Source organism: Lagopus muta, chromosome 7 (genome assembly GCF_023343835.1).
Source record: "Lagopus muta isolate bLagMut1 chromosome 7, bLagMut1 primary, whole genome shotgun sequence".
In the NCBI taxonomy this organism is placed as follows: domain Eukaryota; kingdom Metazoa; phylum Chordata; class Aves; order Galliformes; family Phasianidae; genus Lagopus; species Lagopus muta.
This window is the reverse complement of record NC_064439.1, coordinates 5,553,819-5,571,696: the sequence shown is the minus strand read 5'-3', so window position 1 is coordinate 5,571,696 and position 17,878 is coordinate 5,553,819. Positions and strand designations below refer to the sequence as shown.

The following is a 17,878-nucleotide window of genomic DNA, read 5'->3' as shown; positions in this document are numbered from 1 at the left end:
AGTCACATGCTTACATTATTTTACAAACCTTGTTGTTTTTATTTACATACAATAATACAAACAGATACCAGACATACAACACGCACAGGACAGGATTTTTAGATTGTGATCCAATTCCCATATTTTAATAACAACATCTTTATCTTTCAGTTTCCTTCAAAACATTTGGAGAAAGTGAAAAGGAAATAAGTGTTTGTATTTCTTGACCACTGTCATACAGCATCTCATTCAGATACAGAAACTGTATTGGTTTTCTTGCAGGGCTTTTTGGCAAGCAGAGTCATCAAGGCCAGAACTGGTGCATTGGGTAAAGATTACTTTTCAAGGCATCAAAGGTCTGATATTTTTCTCCCCTACAACAAAAAGACTTTATAGGAATCATTACTTTGTTACATGCAAAACACTCCTTTCTGTGGGTTTGCCCCATATGCACTCATTGGCTTAAATTGGCCTGGAACAGCAGGAATGGTAGGACAGTCTTTGTTTATTAACTGGGGTACAGATACCACATATCACACAAAGGTTGAGTGTTTGGGAAGGGCAGATCTTTTAAGATTTCTGGGAATCTACTGTTCCGTGAATTTGAAGCCAGCAAAAAACTTTCCTCTTTGCTGTGGTAGAGGACTTGGGAATTCAATTTGCATTTAGTAGCACTGGCATGGGCCAGAGGCCAGCAACATTCTAAAGCAAGTAAATATCTTTGCTCTTCAACGCCACAGAAAGACAGAATAAGAAAAAAGCCTTACAGGATGGATGGAGCACCAGTTGGTTACATAAAGGAGCAGGTTTACTGAATCAACCTCAGAAAGGCAAAGTGTCTTGTGAAAAGAGGGCTTAGAATCATAATCATAGAGTATCCTGAGTTGGAAGGGACCCACAAGAAGAGCAGAGCTGAGTGCTGCCCCTCCATTCCTCTGGGTCACCACAAGGCCTCCCCTTGTTGATCACCACTGCCCATTGTTTTATCCTCTACTACATCTGGATGCAGTATTCAAACCCATCAACATCACCAAACCAGGAAATACGGGATTTGATTCACTTTATTTCTTATGTATTATTCATGACATGCTATAAAACATTATGAAGTTAATTTAATTGCTCGGCAATTAAAATACCTGCTTCTGTATACATAGATAAACATATAAAATTTACAGCCTTAAATGGAGATGGCTGTTGTCACTGTCTCTGTAACTACTGATGTGAGCAAATGCCTACTAAAATTGTGCTTTTTCCCTTTTACAATTGCCCCATCTTTAACAATAAGAAAAGCCTTGCTCAAAATGTTTTCTTCTTTATATTCTTGCCTTTGGATAACTGTACAGTCCAATACAGTCTGACCAGATTCTTTTAGACATGCCATAAGTGAGAGTATGGTATTTAATACTGAAATTTTGTTATTTGAAGATATTTGATGTTACATGGGATTTTTTGATTTAACAGAGTGATACGAAATACACTGAAGGCACAATAGAAAGGGAAGCTACACATAGCAAAACATAGCAGTTGCAATATACAGCTCAATCGTAATACCAATGTAATCCCCATCATCACTATGTAATATAGCCTCTATTATGACACTGGGCGTTCTCATTCACCAGGAAGGAATATAGAATCGTAGAATCATAGAAAAGTTTGAGTTGGAAGGGACCTTTAAAGGCCATTTAGTCCAATTCCCCTGCAAGGAACAGGTCCCCCACAGCTCCACCAGGTGCTCAGAGCCCCATCCAGCCTGACCTTGAGTGTCTCCAGGGATGGGGCACCCACCACATCTCTGGGCAACCTGTGCCAGTGCCTCACCTTCCCTATTGCAAACCACCTCTTCCTTATATCCAATCTCAACCTCCACTCTTTTAGTTTGAAACCATTTCCCTTGTCCTGTCACGACAGACCCTGCTGAAGAGCCTGTCCCCTTTGTTCTTACAGCCCCTTTCAACACTGAAAGGCTGCTCTCAGCTCTTCCCTGAGCCTTCGCTTCTCCAGGCTGCACAGCCCCAGATCTCTCATGCTGTCCTTGTAAGAGAGGTGTTTCTTCCCTTAGATCATTTGTGTGTCTCTCAACATGCTCCAACAGGTCCAGATCTCTCCAGTACTGAGGACCCCACATGTGGACACAGCACTGCGTGGGTTGAAATCAGTTTGAGCACATTTCTTCAAATTCTTTTGTTAGTTGCCTTTTTACATGCTGTGTTGGACTCAGCCAGGTATACTCACCACCTATGCTGGTCTGGTAACTCCAGAGATACACTCTGTTAAAGAGCTCGTGGTGAAATATTTACACCACCCAACTGACACAGAAGTCCAGCTAAAGTGAAGGCCACCCTCTGGTCTCCTTTGTGTTGAGGTAAAGTCAGCTTTCTTAGCAACCATTATGATCAGTGACACTCTTCATTATTCTCTTTGAGGGCAGATTGCACTTTTCCCATCTCCATTCAGCCTTCTTCCATGGTACAGGATACCCGGTCAGTCACATAGGAAGCAAATGCTTTTTCCCTGGACTGAATACAGAGTAAATGTAGAAAAATGAAGTGGACAATATTAATTTTGGGAGCAGTAAGATTTTTTTGGCAGCTGGGTATATTCATGTGTATGAATCTGATGAAACAATATGGCATAAGGAAACAGAATAACAGAGATATGTTTTCTTAAAAAAAAAAAACACAGAACCCATCTATTATATTTAAGATGACGTGCAGCTGTTTGTTAAGGGATAAGGACCCTACTCAGGGGACAGTGAGAGACCTCAGCTGTTACCCATTATATGTGATGCCTCTCAACCACAGCATATTCTGCCATTTGCACAGATGGTGGACAAAATAATATACAGTAGGAAGCTCAGAATCTGATCAACAAAGTAGGCATAACGGACATAAGTACAAGTTTTATATTAAACAAAATGTCAGCCTGATGGGCCATAATAAATATAGGGAGGAACTAAATGCCATTCTCTAAAGCTGCTGCGGTGGGGTCCCATTGGTATGATTTGGACTAAAATTTACTGTTGTTTCACTGGAAAGTGGGAGAAATTTTCTTTAAATGTTGTCCAGAAGTAGAAAGTGAAGCAGCAGCTGGAAGCATTCGTGGGAATTTTTGTGTACAGACAGTGAGGAATTTGTTCTCACACACAAGTACAGACTCCTGGCTGTAACAGCTACAAGCTCCTCTAGTAGCAATAGCAGGGGATGTAGCAAATGAGGAACAAAGGAATGACTTTCCATTATATTTGTCTCTTTACGTCTGTGTTATTATAGTAACTGATACTTCCAGCCATAGCCAAAAAAAAATAAGTAGCTATTTGGAGCAGTGGTATGAAATCCTTCCTGGTAAGTTCTACAGAGAATGCTAAGAGTTGTAGCATAGCAGGACACTACTAAAATACTATCTCTGTTCTATTCTTTTCCTTTGAAGAAAGATGTAAACATTGAAAAATGCTGTAAAAGTTTATTTTTCTTGTGAGTACTTTAATATACCTGTGGGGACAAATCCTATGCAATGTTTGGGCAGGAAAATAGGACAGCTTTTCTGGTAAATCTAACCTAGCAATGCTCTGACCTTAGCTCCTGTATAAGGCCATTCTCTGGGACCCTGCAGAGAAGAAACTGCAGCGCCCTCAATCTGTGCAGAACACTTGCAGCTTTGCATTAAAGTAATAACTGTTACCAAAATCAGTTTGGCTTGTCTTACTGTAGCTCTACAGAACTGTGAAAGCAGATGAGTGTAACAGATTTGCCCAAACAGCTCTATTTCCTGAGGGGTTGCCAAAACATCTCTATTGCTCTTTCGAACCTCCCTGCAAATCAATAAAACCACTTACTAAGTTGATGCCTTCACATATTTTCTCTGGAATTTGCAGAGCAAAGAGCCTAAACTCCTGCCACCACACTCTGCTCTGATACTGCTCAATGTCCTTGGCCAAATATTTATAATGGATGGGGTTACCAAGGAAACTCTCAGAAATCTAACACGAACTGTAGGAGTTACAGAGGTCTCTTATCATTGTGTTCCCAGAGGTAGATAGATAAGAAGCCTTCTCTTGATTTGCTCTCCAATTGGTCTAATTAATCTATTATACAGAAGACCTAGAGGTGCATATCCAAAATCTTGCTGACTGGTTTTACTCAGACCCCTGTGCAACACAAATGGCTGTTGAATAAGGAGGGTAAGACCCATGTGCTTGTAACAATTACATCTGAAAAGGATATGGCCACTGTCATGGAGTCATAAAGCAATCCAAATTTCATCTAACCCAACCCAAGGCCAATCCAGATCCAACTTTGGAATTAAATCAAGTTGCTCAGTGTCCTGTCCGGATCTGAATTTCTCCATGGACAGAAATCCCACCTCTCTGGATGATCTGTTCCAATGTTGACCCACCCACACTGCAGATTTTTGGTTTTTTTTTTTTTTTCTAATATCTAACCAGAACTTGCTTGTTAAAGTGCCTCTTGGATGTATCAATGTGCACCCCAGAGACACTCTCCCATCTCTATGATCACCTTTTGGGAAGCTGAGGGCAAAACTTAGAGCCATCCTTTCACCTCTTCTTCTTAAGATTAAATAAAACAGTCTTTCACCCTCTCTTTATGGTCATGTGCTTCACCAAATTGTTAGTCCTAGACTTACTCTAATGTCTCCTATGTTGAGGAACCTCCCCAAACTGAGCTGCATTAATTTTTAAGAGATGTGGAAGTTCATTCCTAATCATCTATGACTACTTCTTGGTAGCAGAGCACTGAAATGCTGGGTTTGAATTTGTAAATATCTGAGTTAAATAGCAGGAATATCTGCCTCTTTAAAGCAAAGCTTGGGATGTTGTACTGTTGGACTGAGAATCAGGAAGAAAGTTTCCTTTGATTGCTCCCAATTTTTTTTTATGATACAGGTTCCACCTCTGGAACTAAAATCTGCTGTTACACAATGCTTGTTTTGAGCAGGGAAGGCATAACAGATGCTTCTAAGCTCTCATTTCAGAATATCCTTTTGCTAGAAATGACAATACTTCAGGATACCAAAGGAGAAGGGTCATTGTGCTGCTATTCCATCAGTCATCAGAATATGGGACATTTCCTTACTATGCATCTGGGATGAGACACTGTGCTAAGTGAACTAGCTAACAGGATTACTGATACTGCACTGTTAATTTCCTATTAAGATTCTATAACATTTTTAGTATCGATGAGAGGCAAAGTAGGCCATGATTTTCTTTTTTTTAATAATGCAACCAAAAACATTAATAAGTATGAATTTGTGAAGCTGATAACTGGCAGGTTGTTAAAACTGAAAAGCCTTCTACAACCATAGCAGTGACTGAAGAAGCCATCCCCTGCATCCAAGTGTGATAAGGTACCAGGTATACACACAGAAGTGCTCCTGCAGAAGGCATGCCTGTGTTCTGAGCAAGGATGCAGCAAGGCTCTGCAGCAAGCAAGGATCCAGCAGCAAGGATGAGCAGCTCTGCATGCATCAGGTCTATTTTTATTCCTCAGCTCTGAAACAACAGAACTTTGTTCTTTCACCTTGGCAGGTGAAAGAGGTTTTGGAAGGCAACCCTGTAAAGTCTGCTGACCCAAATCAGACTTGCTATTACTTGGTGGTAGTTAAGAACAGTGGCAGTAAGTACAGCTCCTCCTGCATAATACAACAGATCTCTCAATCCGAATAGCAATCCTGGTCTGTGCATAAAGCCTTTTTTATGGTTCTGAGGTAAAATAATCCCCAAGGATGTGCATATACCAGCTGAATAGTCCCAGCAATGAAAATGAGGCCTTCATCTCTCCGATGTTTCCAATTCCAGACTACGACATAGCACCTGCTGTTTCACTCAACGTAACCTTAAACTGTAAAAATCTGATGCAAGAAAAACCTTGGCATCTTGTAAAACGCTGCTTAAAACTCTCTCACGTAGCTGTCCCAGTCTTTCTTTCTATTCCAGGACACAAGAGCACAGCACTCTCACCCCTGCCTAACAAACGTTTCCCACTGCAGTGAGCAGAGACGCGCTCACAACCAGCGCCTGGAAGATGCAGCACGGTAGGAGGACGGCTGCTTGCAGGAGGCAGTCTTTCACAATAATGAAGATCTGTCAAGCTGTCACATGTGAAATCCCGTTCACAGCCAGCAAAAAGAGCCCCTGCTGAGAACCGTGGCTACAGCTTGAGAGCCCAGTGCAGAAAAACAGAGAACTGTGACATTATTTTCGAAGTTACTTACAATTAATTTAATAGTTCCACGTGGAAGTTTGCCATCTGCTTCGCTTGACCGGCCACCTTCTAAAGCACAGTAAACGCTGCCATCTAACGGCACCTCGTTGTCGAACACGAGCTGACAACTCACGGCGGCTCACAGAAGTAGTTTTGCCTGCAGAGCATCACTCGCTGTGCACAAAAGCAACCTGTGGTGCACAGGAATGGTGCCAAGCACAGCCACTATGTCCATGCACACAAATCTGAGTTGTCCCAAAAGGTTTGCAAGATCAATTTTTTTTTTTTTTTTTTTTTTTTTCTTCTCCCAAATGTAAGCTGCTCTGGAAGTAATACAGTTCAATCCTAAACTTGTTAGCTCTCAACTTTGATGTGCTTCTACTTATCCTATGCTTAGATTTGCCTTTATTTTTCATGTTTTAATAGTATTTAGTACAGGAAATAACTGTGAGAAGTGAGTAATTACTTGATACATGGGCTAGAAGTGTTAATCTTTTTGATTTGATAATGAGTAAAACTTTCAGAGTTTTTTTTTGTCCTATTGGACAGTTTTATTTCATAGAACAATACAATGGCTGAGGTTGGAAGGCCCCTTAAAGATCATCAAGCTCCAAGCCCCTGCTGTGGTTGTATTCTCTAACAGCAGATTGTGTCATGTAATAAACCAAAACTGAAAGATAAGACACCTCTTAAAACCAGACAAAACCATGTAAGCATCTGAGCTCTTTATTAATTACCCACAGTTCATCAGCAGATCTGAGACAACTGTGTCAGTTCATCTGATGGAACCAATCTGACAAAAAACAGTGAAAGTAATGTTAATACAAACTCATCCATACGTTTTGTTGTTGTTGTTGTTGTTTTAAAGCCAGTATTTATACTTAGGTACAGTAATTGTTAAGACTTTCATGAAACAATGGCTCTTACACAATCCCCTCTGATTTTTCAAACACTGCCATCACAGTTTTCCTGTGTTGAATGACACAAAGAACACATTACGTATAACCTTCAAGCACAGCCACTGGAGGATCATATGCTAAATCCACTTAGTTGCACGTGTAAAGACATCAAGAATCCTTCAGTGTAAATACTCCCAAAGGAACCAGGAGGAAGATGGTCTCAACCAACCTACAAGTGATTATATTTAAGCATCCTGAATGAGCGCCTTCACAGATAATGCAGTAATTATTTCATTTTGCTACAACAAGCAAGTTTACAATCCAGGCATTCTCTCTGAGGAGATACGCATTGTTCTACAGCCCTGTGTGCCTACTGACCATATTACAGCACATCTTGTACAGATTTCTTCCATATAAACAGAAATATGAAGGAACAAAATAGAAAAAAACAACACAAGTAAAAATTAACTCAGGAGCTCCACCAGCTGATTAAAAAAAAAAATCCATAGTTTGAGTTTCATGTAATTTTTATGACATATCTGTGGCAATCTTATTTAAGGAGCATTTGCAAAATAGAATAATTACCATACTTAATAGATATTATAATCTCTTTACATTTAGAATACCATGCTCTGGGAGCAAAACGTTTTCTTTGCCAGAAAACAGCTGTCAGTTTTATCACAAATGCTGCAGCTTGGGACAAACTATGTGCCCACCTTATTAGCATCTGTTCCAGCAATACCATCATAAAATAATGGGAGGGAGATGGAAGATGTAGTCTGAGATTTATCTAGCTTCCTCCCATAATTTTCACTCAGCATTGATACAATGAGACCATCTTTCTCATGCATCTCTTTGGCGTAGACCGCACTGTTGTAACGTCTGCGACAGTTTAAGAAAGGCTTATGTTTCAGAGAACGCTGCAGCAAATGCCTCCTGAAGGCCCTCTGAATAACAAGCGCTGACACCTCCTCTTGCTTTCTTTTAAGTGTAGTAGTAATTGGCTTGTAGGGAACCTCAGATTGAGTGGCAGCCATAAATTTTTCTTCCATGTGTAATTCAAGACCTTCAAAATTTCCAGTTTCTCCCAAAACCCGTTTAGTGAAGGCAAGCAAGATATCCAAGCAGTGAATCTTATCTCCACTCACCATTGGGAGGTCCATGGATATGAGCTGAATTGTATTTGGCTTTGGAATGCGTAAGGGTTCTGCCAGAGCGTCTGCAAAGTCTGAAAGTGCAGAATATTCAATAAACTGCGTTGCCTGAGGATCAAAATTTCCCCAGGTTTCATAAAACATATCAAAGTCGTCCTCAGAAAGAGGATCTGCACTTTCTTCAGTGGCAACACTGAAATTCTCTAAGATGACAGCTATGTACATGTTTACAACAATAAGGAAGGATATGATGACATAGCTTACGAAAAATGTAATACCAACCACTTCATTTTTGCAAGTAGTGCTGTTCTTATTTGCTATGTTGGGAGCGCAAGTTTCGGAATCTTTTAACACTGGACTCAAGAGGCCATCCCAGCCAGCTGATGTTGTAATTTGGAAGAGACAGAGCATGCTACTATCAAAAGTTTGAAAGTTGAAAAGGTTATTGATCCCACCTTCCCAGGCAAGACAGGCAAAATTTGTCATGCCCACAATAGCATAAATGAACATAACCAGAAATAGCAAGAGGCCAATGTTGAACAGAGACGGAAGAGACATCAATAAGGCAAAAAGAAGAGTTCGAATTCCTTTGGCTCTTTTGACCAACCTCAGGATGCGGCCAATTCGTGCCAAACGAATAATTCTCAGAAGCGTAGGAGAGAAGAACTTTGAAAAGGCTTCAGCAAGTGCAATACCTTTGAAATGAAAAAAAGAAAATATTTTCAGGATGTATCAAGGGCATTCTGCATTTACGGTCATTTTGTTACATTCCATGCTTTGGGTGAGGTAAGTCATCAACTTCATCACTTCATATGACATCGCTTTCAAGTAAAAAGATTATCACCAGTATTGCAATGGCTTATGAAAGAGGTTAGGAAAAGCAAAACAATTTGTAATACATTGAAATATTGCAGAATTAAGTTTCTGTTTAATGTGAAAAATGCATTCTCGCAAATTTCTGTAACTCAGGGGATGAAGCATGGTAGTATTGTTAAAAAACCCTTTACAAATCATTTGGCTTCTGTGCTGTGAGGCTCATCCCCTAGCTGCTGTCCAACTGCTCCTGCTGGCATGAGCCAGATGTTAAAAGCTGAAATTGACTATAATGCTTGGTATTTGGATGAGAGACCAGAGAAAAAGAAAATAAAACTGCTATCACTATTAATCCTCCATCACAATTCATTCCAATGATCCTACCGTTGCCTTCAGCAGTAGCAAAGTATGATTACAAACAGACGACCTAAGAACCAGCAGTCCTTTGGATTTCATGGAATAGCTTCCGTGAATAGGGATGAAACAGAAAACAGTTTTTCAGACCAGTTTTTCTTTACTACACTGTCTTTGCGCAAAGATTATGAGAAGAGTTTCCACAGCCACACACAGTCATGAAGACAAAGAATGGTGTTAAGCTATTCAATTTTCCTAAGCTTTCCTCACCAGCTCTCACGATCTGGCTTCTCAAAGGAAAGTCCTGGAAATAAAAGTCTCCCATTTTTCATACAAATGAAATTTAACCCCAAATTACTTTTACTGAGAAAATGATGGCTACTTGGATTACTTACAAATCAAAAGTAGAAAAACATTGAGACTACCACAACGTAAGTACCACAGCTTAGAAAAGATGCTGCTTCATTAAAATGCTATTCTGGTAATTACTCAATAAAACTCATATTCGCAAAAGAAGGACGGAAGGAAGGAAGGACGGAAGGAAGGAAGGACGGAAGGACGGAAGGACGGAAGGACGGAAGGACGGAAGGACGGAAGGACGGAAGGAAGGAAGGAAGGAAGGAAGGAAGGACGGAAGGAAGGAAGGAAGGAAGGAAGGAAGGAAGGAAGGAAGGAAGGAAGGAAGGAAGGAAGGAAGGAAGGAAGGAAGGAAGGAAGGAAGGAAGGAAGGAAGGAAGGAAGGATTCTTTTAATACTCTGCAAAAAATAAAATGGAAAACAGCACATAACATTTTAGAAGGAATCAATTTGTGTATGGTTTGTAAAATGGACCTGGAATTTATCAGATATATGTCAATTGTTACTTCATTTTGAAATTTGGCTGAATGTTAAGACGCACCATCTGATCTAGCAGCAGTTGATACTTACTAACTAGTGAAAGGACCACAACAACTAAATCAAATATGTTCCAGCCAATGGTGAAGAAGTAATGTCTCAAGGCTATTATTTTTATGACGCATTCCCCAGTAAATACTGCCACAAAGAAGTAGTTGATCCTTTTAAGAACATCCCTGACATCTTCCTTGTCACTTTCTGCCATCATCACAACCATATTTAGGCAGATGAGAGTCACCACACTAATGTCAAATGCTTTGTGTGACACTATATCAAAGAAAAATCCTTGAAATGCATTCTGTGGAGAGAGAGAGAATGGATTCATGTTACTTCTGAGACTCAGGCAACACTTAAGTATTAAACAGTAATTTTTGGTTCGAATTTAAGACAATAAAAAATTAACAATATGGTGCTAGAAGCATTTTAGGGGATTTCTTTGGACATTTTAAGATAACACTCAGTACGTGGCCAAGTATTCTCAGGTATCATGCAACTACATTTCCTTAGAAAAAAACTACACAAAAGGAAAACTCTGTGCATAGGAATAATTATTGAAGCAGACATTTTAGTATAAGCAGAGTTGTAGGCTGATGATGGGCTCCAACTTGTAAGTTTAGTTCCAGATGCCCTGCTGCACGATTTAAACTGGACACCATCTTTATATTTTCCACCATGCTCCATTTTAAATGGTCTCACCAATGGTCTTGGGATGGGTTTTTGAGGTTTCTTGGATCCAAGTTTTTTTAGGGCATTATAGTACTTTTTCTGTTCCTCAGTCAAAAAGAGATCTTTTCCACCTAAGTAGAGGGAAAGAATACTGTTACTTGAAGCTTTCGCACTTGACTAAATAAACACCAGCAAGTTTATGTTGAAAACAACAACGACAACAAAAATAACACAAAAAAAAATTCTGAATTCTGAAACTCTTTCAGTATTTCTCCTTTTCTTTGAAAAGGGGTGCTGAAAAAAGTGATCAGAGCTTGGTGAAAATCAATTCTGATCAGTATTCCTGAGTTAGATTCCTCAGCTGGGAGAGCCCTTCTGAAGTTCTGAGGAACCTATTTCATATTTTAACCACAACAGAAGAACTCATCAATAAAATGCTTTTCATTTATATTTTTGGGAAAGGCCAGAGAAGAAGTGCATGGCTGAGTTACCAAAGAAGATAAAGCACTTTGGGACTGAATTCTGTGGGATTCTCTTTACCACAAATTTCTGGTACTGTTCTATTTACTGCCTATGCCATCTGTATTACTTAGCAATTATCCAGGAGAAGCCATCACAGAATCACTGAATGATTAGCATTTCGTAAAACCAGCATGTAACAACATCTCCTAGGGCATCTAAGCTCCCAATCACTCTAGCAAGACCTCTGAAAATTCAATTTACATTTATTACAATCTATCACAATGAAAACCCCCCAAAAGGAGAAAAGAAATGAAAAAAAAAAAAAATACACACTTAGATCATGTACTCAGAAAAAAGTGTTAAATCCACATCAAACTCCAGAAAGTGTTCAGGCTCATCAGTTGCTTAACTAACATTACTGCTGTCAGCTGGGATCATGCCTGGTACTTTGTTGTAAAAGGGAATTATGACCGTGAAATTGGACAGTTGCCCCTCATACATATCTTTTCTCTGACCAGATGCAGAAAGACAACAAATTTCTTGTGTGCCTTTTTATCTTCTACCCAAAGCAGCAGTGCTTTGGTGCTTGGAGTAAAAGTCAGCCTGTGGAAATGATGAAAAATTCAGCCTATGGAAATAATGAAATTGCTCCTATGGAGACTGTCTTTCATATGTGTACCTTGAAATTGCAAACCTCCTGTCAGTCTGCCAACAAAAATGCTTACTTGTTTTATTATAAGACTCCCCAGTGGATTCATGGACTCAATTACCCATATTATTATGGATATATTAAGTTCCTAAATGAATCAGGGACAGAACTCAATCAACAAATAAGCTTGATAATAAATAAGGTTCCAGATGCTAAAGTTTACCAGGGAAGGCTAACTGTTGCTTTTCACTTGCTTTGTTTTTCAAGATTTTTCCTTCAGCTTCTGACTTAATAAAAATTTTCGATAATCCAGTACAATATGGAGAGGAAGCAGTCCTCCTGGGCTTTAAGAAGCCTTTACATGGTTATCCGTCTTTTTCCGGGGGTTTGGATCTGACTACAGAATTCTTTTTTTTTTTTTTTTTAACTTAATAAATTAATTTGTAGAGTAATTTACTGAAGACTAGATTTTTTTTATTTTTATTTTTTTAACGAAGCTAGTTTTAGAAAAAGTTCTGATTAACAAGGACTTTCCAAGTTTCTTCACCAGGAAAACAGCTGCCACTTCTGCCATCAGCATTTGTGGGGTTTAATCATCCTTACCATGTTTGTTAGGTGTTTCCACTCAGCAAAAAGGGTTGTTCTGTTGTCCACAGAAAGTCTTTAAAGCACAATCATAGAATGATTTGGGTTGGAAGGGGCATTTAAGATCATCTAGTTTCAACCCCCCAGCTATAGGCAGGGACACCTCCCTGTAGAAGATTGCTCACAGCCCCATCCAGCCTGGCCTTGAATGCTTCCAGGGAAGAGACACAACCTCACTGGGCAACGTGTTCAGTCTCTCACCACCACCACAGTAATGAACGTCTTCCTGATATCTAGTCTAAACCTACCCTCTTCCAGTTTATAACTATTTCCCCTCATCCTGTCACTGAATGCCCTTATAAAAAGTTCCTCCCAGGTTTCCTGTAGGCCCTCTTCAGGTACTTGAAGGCCTCTATGAAGTCTCCTTGGAGCCTCTTCTTCTCCAGCTGAAGAGCCCCAGCTCTCTCAGCCAGCCCCATAGGGGAAGTCCACTGGACCTGTTCCAACAGCTCCATCTCCTTCTTGTGTTGGGGGTTCCAGAACTGGGCACAATACTCCAGGTGGGGTCTCAGAGCAGAGTATAGGATCAGAATCACATCCCTCGACCTGCTGGTCACACTTCTTGACACTTCTCTTGATGCAACCCAGGATATGGTTGGCCTTCTGGGCTGCAAGCACACAGTGCAGGCTCACGTCAAATCTTTCATCAAGTGACACTCCCAAATCCTTCTTCTCAGGGCTGTTCTTAAGCCATTCTCTTCCCAATCTGTCTCTGTGCTTGAGATTGCACTGACCCTAGTGCCAGGTCCCTCTGGATAGCACCTCTTCCCTGTAGCGTGTCAACTGTACCACTCATCTTGGTGTCATCTGCAAACTTGCTAAGGATTCACTCGATCCTACTGTCCATGTCACCTACAAAGATGTTAAGTAAGACCAATCCTGACACTGATCCCTGAGGAATGCCACTCGTCACCAGACGCCACTTGGAAACTGAGCTGTTGATCACAACTCTCTGAGTGCAACCATCCACCCAATTCCTTATCCAGTGAGTGGTCCATCCATCAGATCCATTTTTCTGCAATTTGATGACCTGGGTGTCATGCAGGACAGTGTCAAATGCTTTGCACAGGTCCAGGTAGGTTACATCACGTTCTCTTTCTTTATCCTCTGATGCTGTAACTCCACCATAAAAAGCCACCAAGCCTTTTATTCACCAAGCCTTAGATCTCTATAAGTAGTTACCTGAAAACTGTATAAATCTACATGCCAAACTGGCACAGACTCAATCAAATTGGGATTACAAGAGACATGAATTATTTCATACAGTACTTATCTTTTTCCTTTGTTGGTTAAAGTTGCTGATTACCACTCCAATGAAGAGATTCAGCATGAAGAAAGATCCAAAAATAATGAAAATCACAAAGTAAAAATACATAGGAAAGAATGCCTCAAATTCTGGCTGTTGATCAACCTGTTACAAAAAAAAAAAAAAAAGGAAAAAATATTAGTAAAAATTAGATAATAACAGCTTTGTTATTTCCAATCTATAATAACTATTTTTTTATTGTAAGGAAGAATACACTTTTTTTTTTTTGTATTTAAACATTTACATGTGGAACAAGTCTTGTTCTGTCTTGTAGCTCTTTGTAAAGGAAGATGCCAAACCTAGCTTTAGCAAATTACTTAAGTAATCAATAATAATTTCCAATCAGAAGGGATACTGCAAATGCCTGAATCAGAAAAACAACTCAGGCTGAAACATTTTGGTGGAGTTACCAACCTCTTGAACACTACCCAGACAAGCAGCAGTTTAAATTGCTGACTCGCTATGATCAACTGTTCAAGCAAGGATCTTACTTTTAATTAGCAGCTACTTCATGATTGGTGTTTGAATGAAAATGGAAATAGCAGATGAAATTAAATATGTAAAAGTTAAAACATACTGTACTAATGAGAGTAAGAAACACCACTCAGAAATGGGGAATAGTAAGAATATCTAACATAGGGAACAAGCCTTCATAAATACCTGCTAAACATGAAGGAAAATTTGCTTCAGAGGCATAATCCCTCTAAGATCTCCTCAACTCTGTTCCTAAAAAAGACTTGTACAAAACATGCAACATCTTGTGCAGCATCACTCTATTTCAACACATTTTCTCTCATCTAAGTGCCAGGTATTTGGTATTCCACAGACTTCTGTTTCACTGCATTGTGTAAAGCACTGATCTGAATGTATTTCTCATTTGATAATGCAAATAAAGCTGAAAAAATACACTGCATGTCTAAAACAAAAAAAAAAGGGGGGGGAGGAAAGAAGTGAGAAGAAGTGAGAAGTGACCCACCTCACGTGCATCCACTGCTGCATACATAATGTCCATCCAGCCTTTAAAAGTTGCCTGAAAATAATTACATCACTGAGTTTATTCTCATTAAAAGTAAATTAAAAAATTAAAATTAAAGTAAAAGGTGAGGTAGAGCTAACATAAATGTGTTTACAGTCAAAGAAAAGTGAGCAGTGTGCTACAAAAATGTTCTAGTGATCTACTTAATTAGTAAAGAGAAACAAATTCTAAAAAATGGGTGTGAACCATTAATTGTTTTAATCAAGGTTTTTGTAAATTCTGTATTTCTTGGAAAACAGTAAAAGTTTATGTTCAACTAGCAAGTATATCCTAAAAGACAAAATAAATTCTAAGACAAACATCAGTTTTAGCATTTCTGAGGATTCTAGAAGGCTTTGAGGATGCAGGGCAAGGAACACTTAGAACATGGAGAGAGGAAGCACTTCAAAAGGTGTTTCCATCATGTTCTTGTGGTACTAAGATCAGTAAGTTAGCATCCAGACACTTCATGACTTATATACCAGAAATACAAACAAACTGCATTGAGCTATTTCTCTGTTCCCCAACACAAAACTAATTTTTGCTCAAGATAATATGAGTGCTTTAAATCCATGAACATTTCAGGGTTGGTATATTTATCAAAACAGCAATAAAAATCAAAAAGCCATGAAACAAAGTTGCATATGTAAGAGCGTACTTTATCAGGAACTGAGCAGCTTACAAGCATGAAAAATATTTATTTAAACTAGAAAATATCATCTCTTGCAGCAAGAAAAACAAGTGCAGTGGCGTCCTGTGGCTGGGCTGCTCTTTTCTTGAAGAAAGTGAAGCTGAGTATATTTTTACAGAACTTACCACTTGGAGAAGAGCCAAGTATCCCATCCCAACATGATCAAAGTTTACATCGCTATTTGTCCATTTCCCTCCATAATTACTACAGTCAGTTTTGTTGCGAACTTTTCTGTTATCTCCTGCCTCAAGCACGCATTTCCAAAATTTTTTTCCAAGTAGTTTTACTCCTACAATGTTAAACAGGAGCCAGAAGACAACACAGACGAGTAAAACGTTCAGGATCGAGGGGATAGCTCCCAAAAGGGCGTTCACAACAACCTTAAACAAATAACATGAATGAAAAGAAAGAATAACTTGTCACATTCAGTAGAACACCTTCCCTCTCCCCCCAAAACATCTGCTTTTTTCTTTGGTATCTACGAAGCTTCTCACTCACAGAAAAACTAGCTGATGACATATTTAAAGCCAACCCTCAGCTGACACCAAGCTTGTCTTAACATCTTGTGCTATCTGTCTTGTCATTCTGAGGAAGCAGAACAGATGGCAACCAGAATTATCCTTGAGTAAAAGATGTACATTAAAAAAAGTAGCCTATAGTGGCTCTGGACCCTAAAGACAGGTATAGGGGAACAGGTTGTCCTCATATAATACCATGCCATAAATAATCCTCATTTACGTTGGAGAAGTTTTGTAAGAGAACACGAGCTTGACCTCCACAACAAAGTGGGCCTCACGTGATAACCATTAGGAATTGACTGCAAACAGTACAAGAAGCAGAACAATTAGGTTTCCAACATGACTGATTTTTTTTTGTTAGCTCTCTTCCTTCATTTAGGTTTGCTTGAGGTACAAGGTGAATGCAAGACTGCGGTATGCATTAGATCTCTTACAGAAATGATACCACTGAAAATGAGATTCCAGCTTTTGAGTGCCTCTGCTGGTAACATTGGTAGACCTGGCTCAAGAAGCAACAAAAATTCGCATTCAGGAACCCACCACATTAATGCTGACAAGAAGGACCATGGTTAGTCCCAGAATTCCTACTGGCAACATCTTCTATTTCTTTTCACCCTTTTTTGTCATTTTGTGGTGGGGCATAATGAAGCTCTGGAAATAGATCACTGCTAGAATAATGAGAAAATTCCAAGAATTTTATCTTGGCCTTGGATAATATTCACTAGAAGTACGTAATATGCTAGGAACACACGTCAGCTGTTCCAACCTAGATCATGTTGTTCAGGGTCTCAGCCAGTCACGTTCTGATTTTTTTCCCCAGGATGGAGGTTCCACTACCTTTCTAGGCAAACGATTACATCCGCATGACAATTATCTTATTTAATAGGAATATCACTCGCTGCCAACTCATTCTTTCTCATCTTCCCGATGAAGTCCTATCAGAAAACTTTAGTTCAATTTTCTGTAACTTAGGTAATTAAAGACAACAATTAGATCGGTTATCTATTTAGATCTCACGTGATCCTCCTTTTAATCTTCTCTTCCCCTGACAGAACAAGCTATACCCTTCACCTCTCCAGCTACATTATTCAGATTGCTAATGAAGCTTTAAGTAGTATGGACCCCAGGACTGAGCCATCAATAATGATCTAGGATTCAACTCAATTCTGCACACTGAACTTAGCAGTTCAGCCAATTTTCATTTTAGCTCATCTACCCAAACCATATTTAATCTCCATATGAGACCATGGATAACTTTTCCCTTCCTCAAACATCTTGCCATAGACAATCTTCGTAAATTCACACCGGTTGATTCCATCTGATTTCTTGTCCTTCACATTTGTAAGGAGAATTTGCTCAATAGCCATCCTGGGGCCTGACTTTAGCATCTCATCACATTCTGTAATCTAACATAGGTCAGATAATTTATATCACATCACATATCTTATTTCTTCCCATTGGCTTTAAATGCTCCAGATAGAAAATGCTCCATGCAGACCAAGGTTAAATAAGAAGAATCTACTCCTCTGTTAATAAAGTCCCACCCAATTTAAGTATGCAAAGGATTGTCCTCTGTCACACCCACCCAGTGCAGGGACCCTACCCAGAGATACCT

General features: G+C 39.4%; 1 protein-coding gene across 9 annotated transcripts in view; it reads right to left on the bottom strand.

The window, feature by feature from the left end:
• Nucleotides 1-6,902: 6,902 nt before the first annotated feature.
• LOC125696028 (sodium channel protein type 5 subunit alpha-like) overlaps nt 6,903-17,878 on the bottom strand; it is a 43,219-nt gene continuing 32,243 nt past the window's right edge. For 6 of the 9 annotated variants that reach the window (XM_048951183.1, XM_048951182.1, XM_048951180.1 and 3 more), the window contains 6 exons: nt 15,871-16,125; nt 15,016-15,069; nt 14,003-14,144; nt 11,008-11,108; nt 10,345-10,609; nt 6,903-8,945 (listed from right to left, as the gene is read on the bottom strand). In XM_048951183.1, the coding sequence (XP_048807140.1) occupies nt 7,801-8,945; nt 10,345-10,609; nt 11,008-11,108; nt 14,003-14,144; nt 15,016-15,069; nt 15,871-16,125 (1,962 nt within the window). In that variant the 3' untranslated portion in view covers nt 6,903-7,800. The remainder of the gene's footprint in view (nt 8,946-10,344; nt 10,610-11,007; nt 11,109-14,002; nt 14,145-15,015; nt 15,070-15,870; nt 16,126-17,878) is intronic. The other 3 variants (XM_048951188.1, XM_048951185.1, XM_048951189.1) reach the window with 3 other exon arrangements.